General features: G+C 40.2%; 1 protein-coding gene across 5 annotated transcripts in view; it reads left to right on the forward strand.

Moving 5' to 3' along the window:
• EPHA3 (EPH receptor A3) overlaps positions 1-27,987 on the forward strand; it is a 211,463-nt gene that overhangs the window by 121,521 nt on the left and 61,955 nt on the right. For all 5 annotated transcript variants that reach the window (XM_079974773.1, XM_079974774.1, XM_079974776.1 and 2 more), the window contains 2 exons: positions 23,186-23,341; positions 24,345-24,680. In XM_079974773.1, the coding sequence (XP_079830899.1) occupies positions 23,186-23,341; positions 24,345-24,680 (492 nt within the window). The remainder of the gene's footprint in view (positions 1-23,185; positions 23,342-24,344; positions 24,681-27,987) is intronic.

A 27,987-nucleotide genomic window follows, 5' to 3' on the forward strand; every position in this document is an offset into this window, starting at 1 on the left:
TGACTAGTGTGCTACAAAGATGCTAAAAACAATGGGTCAAAGGGGAAGGTATCCATCTATTTTCACAGACTGAGGGCAAGTGTTGGGATAGACAGTCTGTCTGGATCTCAGTGACAGTGGCAAAGAGAGAAAGCTTCTCACATTTAACGCTGGATCGATAGGAAGACTGCCAAGGAATGGCAATGACAGCCAGGGGGCATATTGTCATCTTGTCTCTACTGCCTATGGTACTGATCATACAAATCAAAGTGCCTCAGCAGTGACAAGTGATGCTTTTATTCCCATTGGTCAGGGACAGAGGAGCCACCCCAGAGGGTATAGCTGATTTTCAAGTGGGCGAAAATCTGATTTCAGATGTGTTAAAAGATCTCTTAGTAATTACCAATGATATGGGCCATAGTTCTTGTAGATACATACTCAGAAACACACATTAAGTGGGTGGGACACAGGTTAACAAAATCAGAACCCAGTCCTTAGTGAGTCATTATTATTATTATTATAATTATTATTATTATTACTATTACTATTATTGTTATTATTGTTGTTGTTGTTATTTACTGCTTGCATGTCAAAATGGCTTCTAAGCCATTTACAAATATAAAATCAGTTTAATAATAATAATAATAATAATAATAATAATAATAATAATTTATTTGTACTCCGCCCATCTGGCTGGGTCTCTCCAGCCACTCTGGGCAGCTTCCAACAAAGAATAAAAATACATTAAAATGTTACACATTAAAAACTTCCCTAAACAGGTCTGCCTTCAGATGTCTTCTAAATGTCAGGTTGTTGTTTATCTCTTTGACTTCTGAAGGGAGGATGTTCCACAGGGTGGGGGCCACTACCGAGAAGGCCCTCTGCCTGGTTCCCTGTAGCTTTGCTTCTCACAGTGAGGGAACCGCCAGAAGGCCCTCGGAGCTGAACCTCAGTGTCCGGGCAGAATGATGAGGGTGGAGACACTCCTTCAGGTATACTGGGCTGAGGCCCACAATAAATACACAATAAGAGATTCCATCAAAACATTTTAAAACCCCGTAATGAAAATAGATACAGTAAAGCAAACCCTTTATAAAGCATAACAATTAAATAGCAGTTAAAACAATTAGAGCAAGAACATCAAGTTCAGGGGGATGCTGGTCTAAACAGGTGGCCTGTGAATTAAATGGCCTCTTAACTTTTTCATGTCCCCTGTGTAGGATTTCTGTGTCCCAAATTGTCAGTGGATTCCCGCCCTGTAGACATTGAGGTGACTGATCTTTGGCCCTCCAGAAGATACTTAACTACAGCTCCCATAATCCCTGACTATCATGTGCTGGCTAGAAGTTAGAGTTCAACAGCATTGATAAGGTTTCCCATTCCTGCTACAAACCTAAACATCTTCTATTTTTGATTTTTTGTAATTGATACGTCTCTATACATTGACTCAGTATCAGCCCTAGGATAATTTCAATCCTAGATTTTTAACAAATTTCATGCTTTATGAAAAAGGCAATTCTCTCTGTACTGAACTTTTCCAAGGCCAGATGGCCTGAACTGAGATAAGCACAAGGAACTCACTTAAAAATAGGAAGACTGCTGGAGCAATTGACAGGGGAAAAGGCAAATACAGATTGCTTATTGGTAGATAAACCCACAATTTTATTACCAGGGATTGCATCAGGCAAGAGGGGCTAGGGTGGGAAAGCATACAATATTACAAAATAAAATGTAAACTCAGAAGCTGGATAGCAGAATATCATAACAATGGAGCAGTTGTCTTCATAAAATTAAGCTTAACAACTTATTACCCAATGGACACATCTTGAAATTTACATAGGACCAACAGATTCATACAGGGAAGTATATATATCACTAAATTTAATCCACAATATGAAAATTTACCTGTGAATCTGGGCATACCTTACAGCTGGTAGATCCAGGAAGCTGTCACCATCATCATCCTTTTTCACCCCACCCCCAGATGTAATGAAACTCAGACCACAGAGCTACATCAACACAAAGAGCTACATCGACATACATTCACATGGAACTCTTAGGATTGCTTTTCAGGATCAGAAAGTACAAAGATGGCAAAGTGTGGAAGGAAAAACAAAAACTTTATTGTCAGTAGGCATCCAAGAGAGGGAGAGATTCCCTCATATCCAACAGGTATTCATCTTGAAGGAACTCCAACCCTGCTCTGCAACAGCATGGAACAACTTGTTTCAGGCTACACTTTGTGGGGGACAAATGAAGGCAATAATTGGTAATCTAAATGTCTCAGTGTTGGTTTTCATGTGTGTGGCAAAATGTCTAACGCTCAAACCAAGTCTAATATCTCATGGCATTGGACCAAGTCTCATGGCAGAACTATGTTGATGGCACTTTTCACCCCAGATAGGTGTGTGTTTGCAATGTCACCGAAGGAAAACAGTGGGTTTCAATGGGAAAGGATACAGAGGAAGGGATAAGCACCCCCATTCTTTCTATGATATGCAGAAGGATGAGATGCTTAATGCCACCCTGTTCTGCCAGATTGTTAGACTCCTGTGTCCTGAAGGAGGTCCTATCTGTTCCCATAAGCTGTTGTTCTTATATATACTTCTGTGGTCTCAGGGGCTTCTGAATGACAGCCCAGTACACACCTGTAAACCAATCAGAGGCAAACAAGATTTTAATCAATCCTATTTATTCTTAATGGCACTCTTGTGCCCACCCCCTATAATTTCCCATTTCCATGTGTGTGTTTCAAACGGGAGCTTTTTTATTTTTATTTTTATTTTAAGGAATGAAATATCATGCCGAGAATGTTGGATACACTTGTCAGAAATGATCACATTATGCAGGGGGGTGGGTTGGTAGTGAAAAATAAAATAAACTGACAGATTAATATACTAAGAACTTTCATGGAAACAGAAGTTGTGGTTTTGATTGACACTTTTCTTTCTCAGCCTTCTGGAATGGAAATACATTAGAGGCTGCTGAAGTCTGAGGCATGTAATGACATCTGTCACAGTACATTTATTTTTGAGCAAACAATCTGTGCACAAAAATATGCAGAATCCCATCAAAATATATTTTCCATAAACTGCACTATGTCCAAAGTATTCTCAGTGTACTTTGGGGGTGGGAGATGTAGACTGAACTGTTCACATGAGAATTATTCCACAATTGTGATTTCAATTTCCCAAAGTTAATATCACAATTATTACCCCAAAAACAGAGTAAGGGAGGGGTGTCCAAAAATGGTGCAATAAGAGAGTACATCTTTTAAATCTATGTTTACTTTTTCCCAAGATCAATTTATGACAATTCAAAGAAGTTCAAGGGCGTTTATGTGTATTGTAAAACTTACCTTATTATTGTAACTATTGTAATGGGGTGTTAGGGAAATAGGATACTTTGTGATTCCATGATTCCCACTAGGTCAGTTTGACCTTCCTTTTGCAATATGTGACATGACTCACTAGCCCAGCCTTTCCCAACCTGGTGCCCTCCAGTTGTTTTGGAATTAAACTCCCATCATTGACTGAATGGGGCTGATGGGAGTTGTAGTCCATAACATGTAGAGGACAAAAGGTTAATAATAATAATAATAATAATAATAATAATAATAATATAATTTTTATTTATATCCCGCCCTCCCTGGCCAAGACCAGGCTCAGGGCGGCTAACTTCAGGTATTAAAACAATTGATTAAAATACAACTTAAAAACAGGTTTAAATTACAACTTAAAATGCAGCCTCATTTCAGTGGAAGCCCAGATCAAAAACTGTTTGGGGGGAGAAAACATCAAATCTTCACCAAGGCCAACTATCCAGACTGGTCCTATGTGGGCCAGAAAAAAGCCAGGGAAGTCCCCAAATAGGGGTTCCCTCACAGAATTAATAGGAAAGAGGAGGAGGGGATCAGGCTGATTCCAAGCCAAAGGCCAGGTGGAACAACGCTGTCTTACAGGTCCTGCAGAAAGAAATCAGAAAGGTGGGAGAACGATGCACTTGTGTAAGCCACCAAACTGCATTTTGCTTATTTGTACATTATTGATGAGTCTGGTGAGCTCTCTACTTTCTCTCTACTGCATGGTTTTCTCTCCATTGCAATCTGGGGGCATAGAACAAGGAGAAATTAACAGGTCATAGGATGGTTTTCAAACAAGTTTTACTCAGAGAAAACCCATTAAAATTAATGAACCTGACTGTGGGCTCGTCCACACTTCCACTTGTACCATGCCTAGAAAGCGTGTCAACCAGAAAACCACACTTTCTGAGCAGTTTGCCTCTTGCCCCATTCCTTTCCAAAGGAAAACCAATGGGAGGGGGGAACTAATTGTTGTTTGTTCCAACTGAGTACTAAAGAGCAGTTTCCCCTGTTGGATAGCAGCAAGCCAAGAGGAAGTGTAAATATGCCCTCAGTTAGGTCCATTAATTTCAATGGGTCTGTTCTGAGTACAGCCTCGTTGTATACTATCCATTTAGTCCACCTCCTTCCCAAAGACCTTGTAATCAATAGCTTCCTCCAGGAAGGTAGATTCAGTAGCACTCAAAATGCATTTGGCTCATTGTTCAGTTGTTCATACAGCTTAAACATTATGTTGATTGTTTAACCTAAAACTTCCACGTACTTATTTAAACCTGTTGCATTTGCCTTAGTGTTATAAAATTGATGGAAGTGGTGTTTGTGTGCAGCACCTATGTTTACACAGCAGTCTGTAATTGTAGCAACATTATTATTAGTCCCAATACAGTGTATCATTTCCTTTAATATACTTGGAGAACACTTTTCATCTATGTTAGCTGGTTTCTGCATTTTATGCAGGTTCCATTTCTGCAGAGATTTTGTAGTCTCCTGAATTTCTCCCAATGCATAAAATACAGAGGTATACTGCTGATTAGCTTTCTCTTAATTGCTCCCAAGCAAAAAGAAAAATCACAAATTTTGCCACTCTCTGCCCCGATGAAAAAAAGAGAACCAAACTACGTAGCCAATAATGCTTTTATTAATTCAGCTCACCCATCACGAGCCAAGCATTCTCTTTATACCACAGCTGAATTTCAGGCCAGTCGGAGGGGCTACAGCTTTCTTTTTAGACCTTTTCTTCAGCTTCTTCAAGACACAGCCAATGCTACTTCCTTGATGTTGTTTTCTCAAATACAGATCAGAAAAGATATCAGTGGTGCAATAGCCTGGACTGTTTTCAATAGCCTGGCTACAGACCAGGAATGTCGAATGTCCTCCATGGTCTAAGTCCAGGCACCTCCCACCAGAACCAGTTCTGTGGCTCTGGCTGGTTGGCTGCTCCTGGTGGCCATTCTGAGCCACAGTGATGGAACGTTCAATGCTATTTCCTGGTGACCACCGTACCTATGGCACAAACGGGGCTTGCCAAAACAAAATAAGAAAATCCCTTCCGGTAGCACCTTAGAGACCAGCTAAATTTGTTATTGGTATGAGCTTTTGTGTGCATGCACACTTCTTCAGAAGGGCTTGCCAGATATTATTGGACATTTGTTCTGATTGGTTTCTGGATAGGTTAAATGAGAATGAGCATTTTGTCGGAATCTCCACTCAACCCAGCCGATAAAGCTCATCCTCCTCCGGCCAAGTCCTCTGGAATCGCCTCTGACGTGAGGCGACCTGAGCCTCTGATAAGGCTCCAGGCACATCCCCCATTCAGCAGAGTTTCCAGCAGCATGCGGAAGGATGAGATAGTATGAGCTACATGCTAGGAGTTTTATTACTAACTACGCAGACAGCAAAGAAAAATACATCCTCTCTCTGTGAAAGACAGAGAGCAACCGGACAACAAAGGAACAGGAAACCAGTAAACATCACATCCGTCTCCTGTCTTCCGTGAGACTTCCAACAGCCTGGAATGTCTCTGGAATGTAAATAGAGTCCTGTGACTCCAAGAGCACGGCACAGTGGCAACACACAGAAACTAACACATTCATCCTGATTTGTCTCCACTGAAGTTATATGGCTTCTCATCAGTCAATTGTTACTTTGCACATTTTAGTGCATTTTTCCCATACGTCCCTAACCCCAATAAGTCCATTTAAAAAAAGAAAGAAAAGAAAAGAAAAGTAGATTCGTTAAACCAGAGCTCTTTAATCTACTTTAATAATGCAGACCTAAACTTCTGTTATACAGCTGAATTGTTCCTACAAAATATTGACAGTCTGGAGGTGACCCTTGTCCACAATCCAATCACCAGCTAGCTATCTACCCATAAAGCCCCTCTGAAAGTGATGGGATTTAATTGTAGGTAGAGAAGTGCATTTTTAATTGGTTCACTGAAAAATTATAATGACCCATCGATCTGTTTTAATGGTATGGATCCCGATTTAACTGATTGGAAACTAATCTCACGAAAATGAATGTTGGTCTCTGAACAACTATACTGTATAATTATATGTGCTCTTGTAGTCTCTGCCAAATCTTGTTCACTGCTGGTGGGTTGATACCAACAGCCATACACCAAAGACATGCCGTGGACTGGTAAACGCAGATTCAGATGGTTGCTGGTTTCATTCTGTCATTTGTTTAAAAAAGCCTTTGCTCAGATTTGATGCTAATATATAATGTAATGTGCGATAGCATGATCAACTGTCTGCACCCTGACTGCTTTATAAGATTTCAAAGTTTTGCTGGAAGAAGATATTGGTAATAAAACCATTTATGTCATAGCTGAGTACAAGAAAGAAGTTCTTCCAAAAGACTGAATTGATTATAATTAAATATTCTTTCTGGGTGACAATATTATCTCATCTTCTCCTGGGATGAAAGTAAGCTCTTTATGCATATATTGATTAGTTTGTCTCAAAGCTACCACCCTCATCTAAAAATGGGGTTCTTTTTCACTAGTTTTGAGATTTGCATTGTCAAAAATAAAACAATATTCAGGAACTTAAGCATGATTGTCCAATCTGGAGCTATATGGTTTCTGCTTAAGTCTCTAAGGATATCCCACTAAAACTCCTAACTAATCAGGATTGGGGCTGCAACTTAGTGAGCAGTCAGTGGAAAGTGCCTTATCTAATAAATCCAGAGTGATTAACAGTGAGCATTTGGAATACTAGCTACTTCTTTAGGGTGCCATTAGTAATATGTGCACAAGGCTCAGACGGACAGTGATGAATGAATAATTGTGCAGGATTGTATTTCTGTGGGTTAAATATGATTTGCAGTTTTGTTCCCATATTAAATCATACAGTTGAGGTTTTGAATGCATACATTTGGAGTGTCAAGATTGCTTGATTTTTCTCTGCCTCAACTCCCCATCTGTTAAAAATTACTGTTGTTGATGTGTGCACTGATGTAACATAATTAAAATTCTGTATTAGGAGAAGCAGCATTTAGTCTTGTTTTATTTTGTGATGTTCAGTATGGTGGATGTGTTAGGCAAGCAATGTACAGAAGCTGCTGTCATTATGAGCATTTGCCATGCAAATATTTGTAGCATTTTTCTTATGATAGCTAATTATATGAGATAAAAAATGTATTGCTGATTACTCTACCCCAGATAAAATGTACTGCATTCATTATTAGCAGTTAGTGTGAACTCTATAAACTGGTGCAACTGATGCCTTCCAGCCAAATTGCTGTACCATCTGGGGTGTTGGGGACAAAACATTTTTCTTTGATTGGAACTGAAATACGTTATGGATTTTCAAACTGTTCTTGCATGATCTCCCATGAAGCACCATTATGTGTTTGTTCAAGTCAGTCTTAATAGTGATCATAGTCAATGCAGGTTAGATGTGTGCTCTTATAATACCCAAAAGCTTTATTTTGTGACCAAGTTTCCTCATTCTTCAGTTTATACTTTCATTGCTATAGCAGAGACAGGAAAGATCTCTCTCTCCCATGCCCCTCCTCACACACACACACACATAGAGAGGGAGGGAGGGAGGGAGGGAGGGAGGGAGGGGAGGGAGGGAGGAGATTACAGCCATAATCAATACAAGAAGATAGCTTTTCCAGAGGAAAGAATCAGGTATGAAAGTTACAGAGCTGGTAATTGTTCAGAAGATTTCCACGATCTCAGTGCTTAGGTGAACGGTCTGTTGTGTTATAGATAGTAGTGAAATATTCTTTACTATCAATAAGAAAGTTAACAATATATATCAATAATATATATCAATAAGAGATGCATTGTACCAATTACATAAGGCTCGGGTGGAGAGGTATACTTTATGGATCACCTCTCCCTACATGAACCTACCCAGATCTTGGTGTTCATCATCTGAGGCCCTTCGTCATGTGCCCCCTCCAAGGTTAGCACAAAGGCTGGCAACATGAGAAGATGTCTTTTTCGTGGTTCCTCCTTGGCTGTGGAATGCTTTCTTTCGGGAGGTGCTGGCACCTCATTATCAACATCTAGGTTTTTAGAACTGTAAGTCGCTGCAGGACAGTTTATGTAGTAATAAATAATATTGATGAAGCACGCCTTCAGGTGCCCAGATCTCAACTCATTCAGGCTTTATACAGTAAATATGGCAACCTGAATCAGGTCCAGTGGCTTTTGGCAGTCGGTACAGCACTTTCAACATTGGAATGATATGATCCTGTCAAGCTGCACTCCGTGGCAATGAGGCTGCAGCATTCTGCACCAGTTGCATCTTCCTGACTAACTTTAAGAGAAACCCACACTCAGAGCTGACTTGAGCTGACATTGTGTCAATGACAAAACAGTTACCTTAATCCTGTTTCTAAACTTCCTACACATGAGAATTTCCACAGGGCCAGGCACTTAAAATTTGATGCTGCCATCTAGGAATCCAACATGTTTTAATGCACCTACATTGCTGTGAACTTTATATATCTGTATTAACAGTCTGGAGAAACAGAAGTATTTGAAACCAATCCGATTTACTTCCAATGTTGATTGGCTAATTAGAACAGTAATGAATCATCTGGAGGCAGCAACTTGCAACCAAATTGTTGTTCTGGGATGTCAACATTGGCATGAGAAGATTGATGTTGGGTGGGACCAAAGTTACTGAAATGTGTTGGAGGAGACGAAAGTTTACCACTTTCCCTGTCCCTGTTGGCTGAGGGTTATCTAATGTCAGGGCTAGCAGGGGTGATGTGTGTTTGTTCAATTATTGTCCTATGTTACTTTGTACTGGGAAGATGCAGACTTAATTATGTTCACCTGAAAAATTGTCAGGAGAAAAAGAGAAGGCAGCAGGAGGAAGCCTATACATGCCCACCAAAGTGACAGGATTCTTGTCAAGTAATAGATTTTCTCCCTATCACCAATTTTTGAGATTACAGTCTCCCCCAGATCCTAGGCAAACCCTTGGTGTGTTTATTTTGACTCTGAATGCTATCCCTCCTTTCAAAGCAGAGAGAAGGGGCTGCAAAATGACAAGGATAATATCAATGGAGCGTCAATGGCAATAGGTGACATTCAATCAAATCATAGTGTATTTCTTTATTTTATTTAACATAATTTATGCACTACTTCATCACCAAAAGTGGTTTACATAAAATCTAAAACACACATTCAAATTACGAATAAAATCAAATGTGATAAACAATTTAGCTTAACATTTATCAATGTAAAATCAACAGTTTACTATAAAATATATGTCAGATTTACATGTTACATTAGGTTTGCTTAAACAGAAAAGTTTTTAGCAGGTGCCGAAAATAGTACAGTGAAAAATATCTTCCTGATGTCAGTGGCCAGGGAATTCCAAAGTTTAGGTGCTGACACGTTGGGGGACTGGTTCCTTGCAATTGCAGAATGAACATTATGTAGCATTTGTAAAAGCCATTTGATTTCGAAAGGTCTATTCTGACTAAATCTTGGATATCACCCAGTATATACAAGCAATAGAAAGCAGTCAAGCTTAACAGCAATTTAAATAACTTGGGGAGGGTGGTTGAAAACCTGATTAAGAAGAAAAGTATTATGAGATTGCAGATAATTTGTTCTAGCTGCCTATTCTCAACTACCCTCAGATGGCTCTTCAAGGTCTCAGGAAGATGTGTTTAGCCTTGTATCTGAGGTCGAAATATTCTCTCTCTCTCTCTCTCTCTCTCTCTCTGTGTGTGTGTGTGTGTGTGTGTGTGTGTGTGTGAAATTTGAACCAGGGGTCTTCTGTATGCAAAGCATGAGCTCAGCCAAAGAGCTGCTCCCTCAAGTGCTTAGCTCCCAGGAAGAGCCTAGGACCTTCCAGTTTTCATCGTTCCCATTGTGCTGCTTTTTATGCCAAGAGAGACTGAAGTTCCCTTAACTGTCACTTCCATTTCCTTGGCGATTTGTCAGGGCTTTGGAAGTAAATATTCAGCTAAGTGAGCAACCAAATGAGACACTCAATTCCCATTACACACTAGAGGACACAACCATTATGTCCGTAATGTTCATTTACTGGGCATGTCTCATTTAAGTTAAAATAAGCTTTTCTTTCTTTATAGCATTGCATTTAACTTCTACCAGTGTCCTTGATGAACAAAGTTATGAGAACCATTCTGCTAAGCTTTCACAAAGTATGCTTAAGCTAGAAGAAAAATGGCAGCATTTGAGAACTGCAGAACCTAATTACCTAAAGCAGTTCAAAGCAGTTTGATGTATATGCCAAGATGCTTAAAGACAGTAATGAATGCAGTTCTACTTAATTTACTCTTGAGGAAAGGCAAACTGGCTGGGGATGGGACTTGGGGGCGGGGGAGAGTGAGCGAGAGTTATTTACAGAGTATTTGAATAATAAGATCAATAAGAGATTGCACATCTAAGATGCCTTATAGGCAATTTAGGTACTTAAGTTTGAAGAATTATCATTAAGTCCCTAACTGAGGACCTTGAAGTGCACTGTTGCATGAGATTATGTGCAGGGATCATTTACTCCACTTTATAACTCTGTCACTTACTGACAGGAAGAGGAGCAAAACTTTCCGTTTTGCATGGTGAAAAGTTTGGGCTGATTTATGCAGCGCAAATGCCAGTCTGGCGTGATGTATGAAAATGTCTCTTCTCTTGATGAACCAGTTCGTGTTCCAGATGAGGTTCGATGTGTTTTGGGCAGGTTTACACTGTGCCTTATGACAGCTTCGGTACCCAGTCAGTAGAGATAAATGGGAGGTGGCTGGCAGTCAAATTCTAACAAATGTGCTGACATCCAAGCTGAGCCACAGGCATCTTGTGTGATTGATTTTGTCGTCCTTTGTGAACAGGAAAACTTGCTGTCACTGGAGGTTCCACTGTCCTGTAAATCTCCTGAGACAAATTCTGTTGTTTTGATTTATGACCAAGAAAATGGCATTGTATTCAAAAGCAGCTATCTTTCTGTAGAGAATACATGATGACTGTTCTTTCTTCTCCCTTAAGCATATAACTTCTGTACATAGTTCAGCATAACCTGATTGTCTTTGCATCGAACAGGAGATGTTATTGTAGGATCACTCAGCTCCTAAATGATGGTTCATGGGACTCTGGTGTGTTGTTGTATTGGCTGCTTGGAATGTGCAAAGTCCTCTTTCATTTATTTCTGTTGACATTTCTATCTTTCTGTATACTGGCATCACAGATTTAGGCTACTTATTTGCAAAATTAGTATGTCTCTTTCCCGTAAGAAATGATCGTTGCACCTTAAATGCACCTCACATTTGGTTTTATTGTATCATGCTCCCTTCTCTAAAACACAGAATCTCTCCAAATGGTAACATCTGGAACAGAGCATTGTTGATTATCACAACTGCAACTGGCTTAATCATTTAACAGCTTGTGAATCCCCCCACACTTCTAACTAATATTCTCAAACCTGCTCTCTGTTCAAGATATTCAACTGCGACAGCAGTGGTTTCAGATTGACAAAGGAAAGTCACAGTTATGCTGGATGTCTATTGGGAACATTTTGTATTGGTGACAATATGTCATGGTTGGCCTGTTTGCAGTGACTTCTAGGCCTGGTGATAAAACCCAAATTTGGCTGATGAAATAAGGCCAATGCTTTGTTGCTGTTAAACTCACAATCAGGGCAATGCACAATACTCTAATGTCACAATGATCCAAATGTTATGGGAGAAGAGGGGAAGAACTCAATGAATGATGCAGTTTCCAATGATAGCCTCCTATCATATGTAACTTCTTTCCTTAAATAAACATTTTCAATGCATATGATAGTGTTTGAAAAAGAAAGACCATAATGCTAGAGTTTCCTGTTTATCCTCATGTTGCTGACAATGCTTTCTTTGGAGATTACAGATTTCAGCAGGAAAAGGTCTAGGTTAGATTGTGTCCAGGTAATTACAGGATGATAATCAGCTAAAGCTCAGGATGTCATGTGCCTTTTTCCTGGCACCAGGTGGGGATATGAGTTCTTAATCAGCTTCTCTGGCAGGAGTTTGGCTCTCCAGTGCCAGATCTGCAGAAAGCTGCCTTGATCTAACTGTGAGATGTCAGTAGAATAGATCATAGCAGCAGCGACATCCTATCAGTGGAACATCATTTCACATTAGGTATGATTTAATATGATACTTCACTAATGCATTATGACAGTGTCTAATAGCAAAGGTAGCTTTCGCTTCTCTATTGTAATTGCTTATTCTGCACTGATGAAGACATGTTCTTTTCTACTGCTCAGACTGTCACTATTTCAGAGTGTAACATTTTATTTAAAGGAATCAAGTCTTAAGTTTTCATTGTTAACCTGTTTATGAAATGCTTACATCAGGAATATATCTACATGCAAGGAACATTAGTAGTAGCTGGAAGGAACATTCGCTGTATGGGTGTATGGTTGTTGTTGCTTGAAGATCCATTGGAGCAGCAACATCTTTTGCCCAGCAAGATTATGCCATTAAAAAAAGAATAGCATTTTAAAAATGACAGTAACAATCTGTGCGCATATGTCTTCAGTTTCAAGCCAAAATAAAACCGGGTGATTCATTGTTTTTTAATCTAGGCCTCATGTTAGCATAAACAAGGGTTTTCAAGATGGCAATATAAAAGTTGTGGTACTTGTAACTTTAATAAATGGTGTATAATCTAAATGTCTAGGAGCGATTCTAGCATAGGAACATAGAAGTTGCCTTATATCGAGTCATATCATTGGGCCATCTAGCTCAGGATTGTCTATACTGGCTTCCAGTGGCTCTCCAAGGTTTCAGTCAGTGTTTCCCAGCCCTACCTGGAGTGGCCAGGAATTGAACCGGCAACCTTTTGCATGTAAAGCATGTGTTTTACCATTGAGCTATGGCTGCTGGGCTGGCAAGAGTTGTAGGCAGTTTATGTCCAAAGCATGCATAAGATTACAGTGTTTAGGCTGCATCCTATAGATGCTTACCTGGGGGTAGGGATGCCGGAGAATTCTGAGAAAATGGAAGCGGAAATTGCAGGTGTTTGCTTATTCATTCCATGTCCATAACTGAAATCAATCCAGCAAAAATAATCGGTATTTGCTGCTGTTGCTGCTTTCATTCCTCAAACAATACATCATTGATCCTATCACCATGCCTTACACTGTGTTTCCTTTGCCTTGAAATGAATGGGGCAGATAACATAATGAAAATGTAGTCATGCAATTCATATAATTTATGTAAGTTATATCATTTTGCCACAGTGGTCAGTGAGACAAACAATGTAGTATTTGGCATAAGACAAACTGCAGTTGAGCAGAAACAGTGCTGCAGGTGACAGACCCAGGGCAGAATGTTTACTTGCATCCCTATCTGGGAGTCAGTGGCATTGAACTAAGTGTAGCTTCTGAATCGATTTGACTAGAATTGCACTGTCAACCCATTACTAACTTACCTCATTAATTGCAATAGTCCAACTAACTTAAAAAAAAGGTAAAGGACCCCTGACAGTTAAGTCCAGTCGCGAATGATTCAGGGGTTGCAGCGCTCATCTCGCTTTACTGGCCAAGGGAGCCGACGTTTGTCCGCAGACAGTTTTTCCGGGCCATGTGGCCAGCAAGACTAAGCTGCATCTGGTGCAACGAAACACCGAGACCAGAGCAGTGCACGGAAACGCCGTTTACCTTCCCGCCGGAGCGGTACCTATTTATCTACTTGCACTTTGACGTGCTTTTGAACTGCTAGGTTGACAGGAGCTGGGACCGAGCAATGGGAGCTCACCCCGTCTCAGGGATTTGAGCTGCTGGCCTTCCAATCAGCAAGCCCAAGGCTCAGTGGTTTAGATCACAGTGCCACCCGAGTCCCTCCAACTAACTTAGCTTGGAACTAATATTTATAACTGTTCTAGTCTAGCAAACAACACTACAGAGAACAGACCTGTTCTTCTGAAATTTTAAATACTTTTTGTGGCAACCTTTCATTTAAGAACACATGGCAATTTTTTTTAAAGATCACATTAAATTAAGAATATTACTTCTTTTATAGTCAAATAAAAATGTTCCTGTACTCAAACGACATGCTATATTTTGCTGAGGGTTAACTGTACTGGCAAGGCAGTAATTTCTCGTAATTTCCTGCATTTGACATACTTCAATATTACTCTATATCATATACAACCCCTATGCCTCAGAGTGTCCTGACCCCATCAGATTCAATCTGAGCAATATCCACTTATATAACTTATTTTAATATTGCATTTTGGCATTAGAGATTTTATGAGGTGACCTAGTCACAAAGAACACAATAATTATAGCAGGTAAAACAGAAGCTGTACTTCTCAGGCATGAACGTTATGCCAATTTGAGGTAGTCCTCTAATAATAAGTGTGAACAATTGGTAGAACAGGCACTTGCAAGTCCTTTCCATGAAAAAAAAAAATACTTTTGGGACATAAAGGCTTACTATCTGGTGCCTCCAGACAACTCAGTAAACCACATTAAACTACACATGACCACAAACTCACCTAGACTTGTAATTGAATCGAGTTTGGGTAAACTTTGGGTTCATGAGCTCCATCCTTCCCTGTCTTACTGTGGCAAAGATGTGAGGAGGAATTTGGAAGCTGTGAATGAACTCAGTTTGGGGGGCAAATCACCCCAGAAAAAGTGGAGTGGAATGGAAGCATGAAACTCTGGTTCATGACTGAAAGAGGGTCAAATGCCTACTTTGAGGACAGAAATATTTTTCAGTCTGGAGGAGTGTATGAGAAGTAGAAATGCTGATGAAACTTTAGTTGAGCTAATTACCAATGCCCCAGTCAGAAGAAGGTACAAGATCTTTTAATCTGTGCAGTTAGGAGTGTTGGGTGGAATTTGTGAGTTTGTCTATAGCCCAATAAGACTTAGGCTCATGTTGACACCTAAAACAATGAAAAACAGAATCTGAAGGTGTTTACGCTGTGACCTGTCATTTACCAATACAAAACAAAGTTTATTTGTGAGCAAGGGTGAAATAAAAATAAATCCATCAGTGTGCTGGAAAAGGTTTCTGGGACGTTGGAGAGAACTGGCACTTTCTTCACTGGACTTCATTTTAGTTTCATCTCTTTTCTACACAAGCAGGTTTTCTTTCCCCTAATGTTTGTTTGTTTGTTTGTTTTGCAATGTACCTCTAGAATCCTGTTTGGTCACCACCCTCAGACCAGTAGGGGCAATTTAAGAAGCTTTTTTAAAATTAACGATAGCTTGTTGTGTCACCCAAACCACCAACAATGTGATTAACCATGGTTTGTTTGAAACAATTATACTTTAAACCATAGTTTATAAAGCTGATTAATTTTCATTAACCATAATTAAGATTAATCACAGTTTATGGGTTGGGAGAAGAATCAGAAGTGAAAGCTTCCAATATGACTTTCGCCACCCCCACCTCCCTCTCCCTCCCTCTCCCCCCCTCTCTCAGTGTGTGTGTGTGTGTGTGTGTGTGTGTGTGTGTGTGTGTGTGTGGCTAGCTATGCCAATGTGAGGATCACCTAGGCTTGTTTCTGTCATGGTCAAACATAATTTAGTGTGACATCCAAAGCTATGCTCAAAACTCTGAGAGTCAGTCAGTGAAACTAATTTCCCAATAGTTTAGTGTCTAATGAAAGAAATTCATTTTACATGCAAATAGACTTGGATTTCTACAGTTTAACCTATTGCATCACTAGCTCTCTGTGATGACAGGCATTATTTTTTTCCTTGCTGATGTACTGATGTATCACCTTTTAAAACTGTATTATTATCCATTGTTACTGTGGTAATCCACTTTATAAAAAGAGATCGAAAAACCCGGATAACTATAATGGGAAGCTATTATGGAATACAGCTGAAAAGGTACACTGTTGTTCCCCTGGGATTAAACTATCTCTTTTGTACATATAATTAATATGTCTGCCAGAAACAGTTATTAAACAATGGGGAAGGATTGTTTCTGTTGAATAATTTGACCTGGGACTCCAGCCAATGTAAAAGGTATCTGATTAAAATGTTAAGGTCACAGATCAGTGAAATATAAAATGTGGAAAGTAAATGGGTAAGATTACTCATGGGTAAGATTAAGAACATCCATTTGCTAACATCAATTTTCAAATGTATCATATGCAGTGCTATGTGACTGTGTAAAAGTGTTAATCTTTTTTATCATAGAATGCTGAAATCCCACACTATGCATAGACTGTGTTGAATATTTATACTATACAGAGCAGATCATATGATCATTACAGGACGAACCCTATCATTGGACAGGGTGGGGCAGCCCATCTCTGGTGATGGCTTAAAGGATGCCATGTTGTGAATTATTTAATTGTATTTTTCTACTCTGGAGCTACCTGTCTGGAACCAGCTCTGCCATAGGGTGATAGCCAACTAAGTTACATTCAGTGCAGACCCACTGAAATCATTTTTATTTCAGTGGCTCTGCTCAGAACAGGACTTGGTTGACTATCACTCATAATCTTTAATTATTTACTTTCGGTAGTGGTGATGTCCTTGGCCAGGAGTGGGGAACCAAAGGCCTGGGGGCCAAATGCAGTCCTTCGGTCCCCTCTGGTCCTCGGGACTCTTCCTAGACCACACCTCTGTAGCCAGACCCCCCCCCCCAATTTCACATGTCCCTAGTGCTTTGACTGACTGAAAAGCACCCCAGAACTCAGATGATGCCTTTTGCTTTCCTGGATGGAGGAGAAAAGGTTGGTCAGAAGGGAATGTTGCCCTTGGTCTGACAGATTCCTAACCCTTTCTAGGCACTGTACACAGCACTATTTTTTCTAGAAAACAAGGTGCCAGAACTCACAATGAATGCCTCCTCTGTTCTCTTGGATTGACAATGGTGCCCACTGAGTTCTGGTGAGTTCTGGCTGAAAAAAAAAAAGCCCTGAGTGTACAGAAAACAGATCTTGAGCACTGGTTAAACCCAATGCAACAAAGAACCATGAATATCTTATTCCTTATATTGACTGTGAAGCCAAGAATTTTCAGAACCCTTTACTCCTTTGCATAGAAAATCGATTAAATCTAGACTGAACTTGTTTAATGCTGTGGAAAATGAAACTGAACAGTCTCTGCTTCGTTTTGTTAGAACTTTCTCTGAAAAGGGAACATGCTGCAGCAGCCCTTGTGCTGTGCCCTTGGCCTTCCTGGTTGCCAAAGCCAAGTCGGAAATGTTAAGTCCACTATTTATTGAGGTGTGAAATGTTTCCTTACCAGGCAACGGGTTGGGGGGGGGAGGGAGAATGTTGGCGGCTTAGAAAGAAAAGACTTCACGTCAGTGTGCATCTGCTGTTCAGTAGGTTGTGACTTTTATATAGCAAGCACAATGAGGTCTGTTGGAAAGTGTATTGCGGCAAGGAAACGGTTTGGTGAAAATCTGCTTTATAAGACATTCGTGCTGGGAAAGATGCCTTAGTTGGAAAGAAAGGACTAAAGAACTTTGCAGTGCAGTGATGCTAATGCAGTGCTAATGCATGAAAGGCTTCCTGTGGTCAGTACCTTTAAGTTTGTTTTTGTATCTGGTGACCTTGCCAATGTCATGTGGATCTGCACATTCTTATCATCCCATTGGGAGGTTTCATTGCAGGTATAGCAAATAGGAACTTGCCTTCAGTTTGTGGGTTTTGTTGTTGATCCATTCTTGCCTTTCAAAAAACAAACCCTTTATTAGTACAGTGGTACCTCAGGTTAAGAACTTAATTCGTTCTGGAGGTCCGTTCTTAACCTGAAACTGTTCTTAACCTGAGGTACCACTTTAGCTAATGGGGCCTCCCGCTGCTGCTCTGCTGCCGCCACACAATTTCTGTTCTCACCCTGAAGCAAAGTTCTTAACCCGAGGTACTATCTCTGGGTTAGCAGAGTCTAACCCAGGTACTGTAACCCGAGCGTCTGTAACCCGAGGTACCACTGCATAGTATAGGAGTCCTTGCTACTGGAGAGATGAGCACATTGCCACATAAGCACTAATGCAAGATGTGTGTGAACCTTTTACCAGCAGCAGAGTATATGTCCACGCTGCCCAGGGTGGGCACACTCCCAAGGGGTGAGGAGGGTGCCCTCCTACGTGCCACAGTTCAGAGTAGGAGAGGGGCAGGGAAGCTGCTGCTCACTCTCCTCCTGCTCTCAGTAGCGCTGCTGCTGCCGGGTGCGAGATGCGCCGCCCACTCGCCTGCCATTTTGGTACCCCCCTCAGTCATGACAGCTGGGGCGGACCGCACCCACCGCATCCCCCTTCCCACGCCTCTGCCTTTCACACACTCACACCCTCTCATGGCAAGCTGCTATTAAATCAAGATGTATATATTTAGCCATAGTTTTTCATTTCATCAGAACTGGGGAACCACGGTTAGAGATTTTCTGTTTTAACTGTGGCTCACATCAGAACAGGAAGTTGTTCAAGCAGGCTTGTGCATATATTGGTTTAAGAAGCTCAGATATAATTGAACTGGGCCAGTGTCAGTAGATTAAAAAATAAGAAGATGGAACAGTTTTATCCTTAGCATAATTGGTGCACTTTGATATTCTATGTATAGAACAAAGATGTGTGTGAAGTATATTCTTGGGTTGTTGACACCTTGTCTTGTTAAAGCATGCAGGAGCTGATACCTGTATGAGTCATGCTGGTTTATTTCCGCTTATTTTCTAAACACGGAGCTTTATATTAGCAGAGGGGTGTTTCCACCAGAAACCTCTCTCTACTTTTAATTGAACAGAAGGACATGTAGGGTCACTGCTGCCCATTGCCTGCTCAGCTGAATGACTGCACATATTCAGTTCCAGTGTATTGAAATGCTGCAGACTTTGACTCAAAGTATTGTGCTTCTGTCCAGAACTTAAAGAATGGAGTTCCTGTTGGATCATACAGTATGGCTCTCTTCACAAATAAACTGTTATTTTGACCTTGCACAGACAAGTGGGCCTAGAAAAGCCAATCCAGGAAACAACCTTCTTTAGCATATGCTTCATGGCATTATACTTTGTATTTCCAGTTGATATTGCTCTTTGTATAAAGTGCCAACATCTAAAAAGGACCTCCCTGCACCAACTGATGCAATCCAGAGAAAACAGAAATAAATGAGACTTTGATGCTTACTGTCAACCTTATGAATGCTGCAGAATCAGACAAAGGGGTTATCTAGTCAAGCATCCTATTTGCCTCAGTGGCCAAGTAGGTGCTTATAGTTAGTCCACAAGCAAGACATGAGGCAAATAACTCTTGCTGTTGTTCCCCAGGGACTGGTATTCAGAAGTGTGCTGTCTCTAATCTCAGAGTAGCCATGGCATAGCATCACCATGATGGGTAGCCACTGACAGTTGCAGCCTCCACGAATTTGTCGAATTCCTTTGTAGAGTCATATAATTTATTGGCTAACACAGCCCTTAAAAATAAATGCATATAAATGATTAATCTTTTAATTGAGCAGATCATTTCTACCTAACCCATGTCCTTTCCCCATCTCCTCAGCATTAGAAGCAAAACCTGCCTGTAGAAAATTAAAGGGAAATCCAAGATTTTGGTGTAGCTTTCGGCAGCAAGATGACCTTCTTCCAAACAAAAAATAGCAGCAAAAACGAGAGTTCTGTAGTTAGCATTCATTATGAACCTGGAGGTTCTCTTTCTAGGCAATGGAGCCTGTTACTCTAATATGTCCTTCCTTTATAGACTCAACTGCCACCAACGTATCCTAAGTCCTGGAAGTTCAGAGGTCCTTCTGTTTTTGGATCCTTTCATCCCAAGTCATTTCCAAACTGAGAAGCAATCAGTCACCCCAAATTGTTATTGGAGGGTATGATATGTTATGGAGGTGAGACCTAAGGCAGCATAGAATCATCCAGAAATCAGTGCCAGAAATTAGTGTCTTTTTGCCTCCTGTTTACTTATCCATGTGTTCATTAAAACGCCAGGGTTTGTACTTGTAAATCCTCCCAGTGTGTTTGCACTGATTGGCCATAACATTTAAATATATGAGCTCCAATAAAAATGAAGCTTAGAGGTGCTCTGTGCTTGTGGCTGAAAGCCTGCCTGTATTTATGACATGTTTGCGTCACTCATCACAATGCCACAAGTTTGTAGCCAAAAGTGTGTGGGCTTCCTTGCCAATAAATCCCACCCACATCGTGCTACCTAATTGTATCATATATTACACTGGCAGAGTTACTGGCTGGGATACTATGAGTGATAGAGTTTGGGCTGTGAGTTTATCAGATATCTAACCCCTTGCTGCTTGTGTGTCACTTTGTAGGTTAGGCAGGAAGGAAGTTTCCAACACTGCTGTTGCATTAGTTGCATTTATAAGCTTATGAATAAAAATGTTGCTCATATCTCACATTTAGGTTTGTCTTTTTCAAAGTGCCTGTCATCTGACAAAATCAAATGTGGCTCTTCCTGCCCTATATATGTGCCTGCCCCTGAAAAATAAATATCAGTTGAAATGAAGGCTGCAATTCTTTCTCCCATCTTCTTATGTCAAAGATAATAAAATTGGTGTGACCACCTTTTCATGCCGTACTGTTTCCAAGTTTTTAATTTACACTGTAATTGCCTACTTAAATTTTTTTCCTGAGGGCTGTAGCACTGAATAATCTTAGCTTCGGTTGACACACAAAGATAGAAGAAGTGCAAGAGAGCCTGAGGTGAAGATACAAATCAGAATCCTCCCACTAGGGCATGCTGGGCTGTAACTAGCTCATTTCCCTCGTAACTGCTATCTTCACAGCACTGTAGTGGAGCCATGAGAAAAACGCCAGTTTCTGGTGAAGTTTCTGCCTCTAGAGACAATAAAGAGATTCAGCTGGCTTTGTTGTGATATTTTCCTGTGGTGTTCTGCTTCAGTTTTTCCTGCCTTTTATTGAGGTCTGTGGGCAGGTCTGTCATTTTTTTACTTCTGTGGACCCCTACACATTGATATCATATATATATAAAAGCATTTTATACCATTTATTTGTTTTAGTGTTTTAACATGTTGTGGTTCACTCACACCCACACCCACCCCTCTCAAGGCATTTTATAATACTAAAATAAACATATGGTATAGGTTGTGCAGCAGGCCCAATGTTGTCTTTGTCCACATTCAAACCATAAATTTAAAGCACTGCAGTATGATACCATTTTAAACAGTTGTGGCTTCCTCCAAAGAATTATGGGAACTGTAGTTTATTGAGAGTGCTGAGAGTTGTGAGGATACCCCTCCCAGAGATTCCGTGTCTAGAGCAGTTTCACAGTCAATCCCACTTCCCAGGGAACTCTGATAATTGTTGCTTGGTGGGGGAATTACTCCTTTCCTTGTGGTTCACCACACAGGTGGTCCATTGTTCCTTCAAACCTGCCACTTAAAATGGCAGTCTGGGGTGTGTACTGTACTCATAAATCTGTTCACAGGTAACACCAGCCTGCTGCAGGTTTTTATATACAGTTGTGGATATCTTGGAAGCAACCTACTAAAACAGCAATCCTAAGTACACTATACTAGGCAAAAAACTCATTGAACACTGTGGGGTGGGCTTAGTGGTGTAGTAGAGGTAGAGGAATTCATCTCTGGGACCTTTTCAGAGCAGAAGCAATGTTCTCATCTGCTAGACCTCCAGGGGAATTGAGGGAACTCCTTGCTCACATGCATCAAAAGGCAGTATAACTGTATCTAATAAAGTATATTTAATAAAGTGAAGTTTACAGAATAAGATGAAACCATGGCAGAGTTTCATTCACAGTGTCCTTTTGTCCACTCTCTTGTCTAATTGGTTATATTGAATTTAGATGCAGTTGCTATAAAGTCATGCATGCTTTTTGCTATGTATTAACTTCATGTGTGCCAATATTAATGAAATGCCACCACCTGGAGTTTGTCCCAAGCAGATTATACAACCAGAAGCATCTTCCCTAACAGTCATGTTTAACAAAAGAAACAGTTATAGCTTATATCAATAAAGAGTTTCTTTTTATCCGAAGAAGCTCTGTGTTGTTTTTTTGCTTCTGCAAATTTTCAGGTGGGATGAGCATTGCACTGTTTACATTTTCTTTAGTAATTTTGTGTTGCTTTGTTGTGATGAAGAGATCAAACCAACATAAAGTTTGATCATCCTCAAACCCAAACCTTTTGCAAAGAAAGCACAGAGTCAAATTCATGACTGGGTGTGGCACAGAATAGAATTGGGGACTTATTTGAAAATACGTTATTGGTAGCTTTCTGTTAATGTGAATTCAGTTGTCAGGTTTTAGAAATTATTCAGAGCTTGGAAGTCCCATGATCTCTGGCTGCACGTGACATCCTTGTTCTCCACACTTACTATACTCTTCTGCTTCCTGCCATATGTTAATTTCCCTTTCCCCAAAGTAGAAATTGGCAGTAAGGGATGTTAGAATTTCCAAGCTGAAGATTTCAAAAACCTATTGAGGCTTTTCAAGTGCTTGGCTTGAGCACTTCAACATCCCAATTTGATTAGTCTATTGACCTACTCAAGATAATCACCCACAGCTATTAGGTTCCATGGACTTTAAACTTGGAAACTTGGATCAGACATCGGATCTGTGCTCTTTTTGCTATTGCAGTTGGTTGCCATTCACACAGCAGTGGCTAGGACTTCACACGGCAATCCATTTTCCTTGGGAAGTCAAGCAACACTGGAGGTCCAGTACTGCCCATCTAGATTTTCCCAAACACTAACTACCTGCCTGTTGCTCAAGGTACCTGAGTGCCTGACATTACTTAAGAAAAAAGGATAAATATTAACGTTTAGACAATTTCAAATCATACTTAATTTTGGTAGAGGAACTAGTAGTCACCCTTCCCTTGGTTATTACTCATCTTCAGCAAAGAATGATAGAACAATGTTATATGAGAGATTTTAACCAACTACTGTTCTTTTACAGCTTGCCGACCAGGATTTTACAAAGCCTTTGCTGGTAATGTTAAGTGTGCCAAATGCCCACCTCACAGTTCTACAAATGTGGAAGGTTCTATGAACTGCAAGTGTGAAAAGAATTACTTTCGCTCTGAGAGAGACCCTCCATCTATGGCTTGCACAAGTGAGTAACAGTATAATAAGAAATGATGCTTGTGTTTCAGTCTCTCCTGTAAGTATAGTAGTAGGAGTAGGAGTATTTATTACAATTTGTATACTGCGCTGTATCCATAGATCTCAGGGCAGTTCACAACATAAAATTACAATATAAAAAACTCAAAATGCATAATAAAAATAAGAACAAAGACAACCCATGTAATCCCCTGTTCTGAAACACATTTTAAAGGGCATCAGATGTCAATCAGCAAAAGGCCTAGTTAAAGAGGAATGTTTGTGTCTAGCACCTAAAGGTGCATAATGAAAGAAAGAAAGAAAGAAAAATCTATCTTTTGAAAATAAAACTTTTTATACTGTTGCACTGTAATTGCTGATAAGATTCTCTCATGTTTGTACATTTTGATTCTTGAACCAAATAGGTCATCTTTATTAATAGCTGCAGAAATGAATGTCTTTTGCAACCTTACATCCTAATCTACTTTAAGCTTGGTTTCTGTCTTTTTGGCTTATCTAACATTGCAGTGTGCCATCTACATAAGATTTTAACAAACGAGGAGGAGGAGCAACAAAGCTTGATACCTGTAATTTGTGCTGGAAAACTGATAATACTGCAGGCCATAGTAATCCTTAAGTCATTGTTGTACCTCTTCAGACATACACCTTGGGATAACTCAAGTGTGGGTTTCCTTGTGCCCTGTAACTAAGGGCCGTACAGAAACCCATACTTGAATATTTTTACAACCAATACTAGACTTCTCAGGCAGATGTTTCACAAAAATGATTATGATCAGTAGCAAATGGTTTTAAATGTCTTTATAAAAGCAGTCCTAGTTTGTTAGTGCAAGAGAGCATTAAAAGAAAATTATCTCTATGAAACATCTTTGGAGAAATGAGGCAGATCATTAAAAAACATGACACCTACCATTATCAAATGCATATTTCAGTGGCTTTATTGTCTTTGAATTCAAACAGATAAAACAATCATCATTTTCTTCCTGTTACATCTGTAGGACCACCTTCTGCTCCCAGAAATGTTATCTCCAACATCAATGAAACATCAGTCATCCTAGATTGGAGCTGGCCTTTGGACACTGGGGGCAGGAAAGATGTCACTTTCAACGTTGTCTGCAAGAAATGTGGAGGAACAGCAAAGCTGTGTGATCCGTGTAGTACTAATGTGAGATTCCTTCCACGTCAGATCGGCCTCACCAACACCACTGTGACTGTGGTGGACCTCCTGGCTCACACAAATTACACCTTTGAGATAGATGCAGTCAATGGCGTGTCAGATTTGAGCACCTTTGCAAGGCAATTTGCTGCAGTCATCATTACGACCAATCAAGCTGGTGAGTACCATTTTTTCATTGTTCTTCTGCTGTCTGAACCTTAGAAGTTTCCAGGCCTCGTTCTCCACATCCTCATCATCTTTCCTCCCTCAGAGCATCCCTCACCTTACTTACCAGCAGGTAGAACTAGTGGCTATAGTGATGGCAGGGAGAAGGAAGGGATTTATTCTTCTTCTCATTGTCCCCGCTACCTCTCCATTGGTATTAGTATGCCGCAGAGTATATGGGTGGGAGAAGCTAATAGTCTTTCCATTCTGCTTTCTGCTGCTGCTGCTCCCACCCTCATTTCTACTTGCTAGTAAATAAGTTTATTGGATGAGGGCCAATAAAATGAGAAATGAATCCTGGCAAGTGGAGGCCTTGTACATTTCTCTATTGTGGGAAGTTAGCTTTTGTCTGTTCTGTGTGGGGCTGCACATCCCCTGAAGGAACAGATTTGTGTTCTGGGGTTACTTATGGATTCATCTTCTGTCAAGTGGATTCAGCGACTAGTAAGAGGTTCTACCAGCTTCAACAGAATGCCAACTTCAGCTGTTCATGAACAAGGGTAATCTGACCACAGTGGCCATGCATTGGGAACCTCAAGGCTTGGCTACCACAGTGTTGTTTAGTCGTTTAGTCATGTCTGACTCTTCGTGACCCCATGGACCAGAGCACGCCAGGCACCCCATGGACCAGAGCACGACCAGACACTCCTGTCTTCCACTACCTCCCACAGTTTGGTCTACCACAATAGATCCCATATAGTTGTCCATGAGATTAGTCCAGAAGCTATGTGTCTTGGGTCTGCCAATAGTAGGTCTTTCAGTGTTGTGTCTAACTTAATGCAGAATTCATAACTGTTTGAAATAGGGCATTGGCCAACAATCTATTCTTTTAGATGCATTTTCAAAACTTTTTTATTTACCAACAGGTTTTCTGAATACAATTCTTAGTTATTGTCTGCTGATGTAGTGCTGTTACTTTAATTGTATCACTTTTGGTTTCCTGTACACCATGCCACTATAATGTGCATTGTTTATAAATCTTTTAAAAATCTTTCAAATCTTCTTTAAAATTAATTTTAAATTATAAACCTTTTGAAATTAATAAATAAAGGGAAGCCTAGGGAGGATGTTTTGGGCAGTGGTCAGCTGCCAAGGAGGAAGGGGCTCCTTTTGTTTTTGTTGAGTTTATGTCACGGGCTCTGAAAATGAACTGAAATTGTTTCCAATTTTTGAGTAAAGAATGAAATTTGTTTCCAAGTCAGTCCAATGAGTTCTGCAGATGTCTGCCCTTCCCTAGTTACAACTGGTGTTCTTACCTTTTAGCTTTCATATTTGTTTGGAGTGCGTTTGTGTGTGTAATTTCTGTCTGTCTTTATAAGAAGTAGGTCCACATGTCCATAATGTTTGGGTGTTTTTGTGGTCAAACAACAATTTGTTTTCACCAGGACATAATCTTGCCCCAGGGAGTGGGATCTTATAGAAATGCAGCATGAGGTCAGGGACAAGCAGAACCTCCCCTGTTGTTAGTTGATGAGAGGTGGTGGAGCCATGTATCCTTTTTCCAATCATCTGGCAGGCATAGAGGCAAATTTCAGCCCCTCCATCATCACTGTATCCATCTGAGAGCCAACAAGAGGTGACAAAGGCATGTGGGCTTTCTTTGCCAAGCAGCTAGAGCCAACTATCTGGTGTGAGGTAGTGTTTTCTCTTTTCCTGCATCATAAGTACTAGGGACACTGTCTTCATTAGTTTAGCTTCCGTACCATAAGGGGAGATGCTATGAATATACTGTAGTGAAAGCAAACAGAAACAGATTTCCAATTGTTGGGTGGTTTTATTGTCAAGGGATTTGGCAGAATTACTATTAGGATTAACTCCCAATCTCCAGTCAGCAGTGTCAAATAACACTTTAGTCTGTTGTCACAGAAAGAATGTGTTTTATTAATAAAATCAGATTTTAATGAAAGACTCAAAGCAGTAATCTCCGATATAAATTACAGTGGTCATGTAAGTGATTAATTTTGATATAATAGAAGTGGAGGAAATTAAGTGCTTTGATGTTAGACATATAAAATACCAACACTGGCACTACAAAGATTTAATAATATTATGGATTATATTTTCTGTTTCTCCATGTTTCCTGCTCTCCCCAAATCCTGATCACCAGCAGCTTTACATGAATATTGCTTTAAATTGCTGGTGCTGTGATTTATGGCATTCAGCTGGCCTTAGAGAGGCCCATTCATGCCTATGGGATTTTCTGTACATGAACAATGAATGAATGAGAGTATAATTTTCACTGTGGAAAGTTTTGCTTGCAATAGATAGGTCTCTAGTAAGTATTGTTTGTTCAAGTACAGAAGACTATACTTGAAATTACTTTGGTTGTTTTTAAATTTCACAATTATCTTGGTGGGATGTGGAGGAATCTCAACTTTCTGTACAACCACCATGTAGTTCATTCTCTACTTTCTTCAGAATGAGCCTTAGATGCTTTCTTTATGGAGATATTCAGTTACAATGTGTTGGTTAATTAATATTTCTCATCTGCCTTTTTGACAAGTTGTGTGGTGGAATAATACTAATAAAGAAAATCCAGAACAATACCTATTTATTTATTGTGACCACCCGTGTGCATACCCCTATGTGCAGTATGCTGCTTCTGTGAATAGTTTGTGAATGGGGAGTTTTGCCTAATGGCATTAGATGAAGGAGGGAAGGAAGGAGAAGTTGAGAGGTGACTTGCTGCAGAAATGCAGATGAGTCAGTGAAGGGAGACCTGAGCTTCCTTCATGTTCCTATCCTACAGTTAACATGGAAAGTTGTATATCCTAGTGGAACACATGCTACCATGTTTCCGTTTTTCAATTTGCACTGGCACATATGCAATTATAGTAGTACAGTGTTTCGTAAATGAACTCCATCTTCTGACTGTAATGAAAGACATTAGGGGAATTGTACCTATATACTACTTAAGGCTAACTCAGATGTACTTCTCTGCCCAAAGCAGTGGCAGTTTTTTTGTGCTGATGTCTGCGTTGATGTACAGCCATGGAGAGAAAATACAGAATGGTTGGATGACGTGGTTACTCCTTTTTCAGGCTTGTCAGCTTCTGGGGAGGGGTATTGGACCAGTGCCAGATTTACATATAAGCTAAACAAGCTATAGCTTAGGGCCCCACTCTCTTGAGGGCCCCCCAGAAAAATTGAAAGGGAAAAAAATTGGATTTAGATTTCCAAAATATAAGATAAAAAAAACTAATAAAATAAAACCTACATACAGCCACAGTGTTTTGTGTTGTGTATGGACCTATTAGGTC

The sequence above is a fragment of the Podarcis cretensis genome (assembly GCF_951804945.1).
Source record: "Podarcis cretensis genome assembly, chromosome: 4".
Taxonomy (NCBI): domain Eukaryota; kingdom Metazoa; phylum Chordata; class Lepidosauria; order Squamata; family Lacertidae; genus Podarcis; species Podarcis cretensis.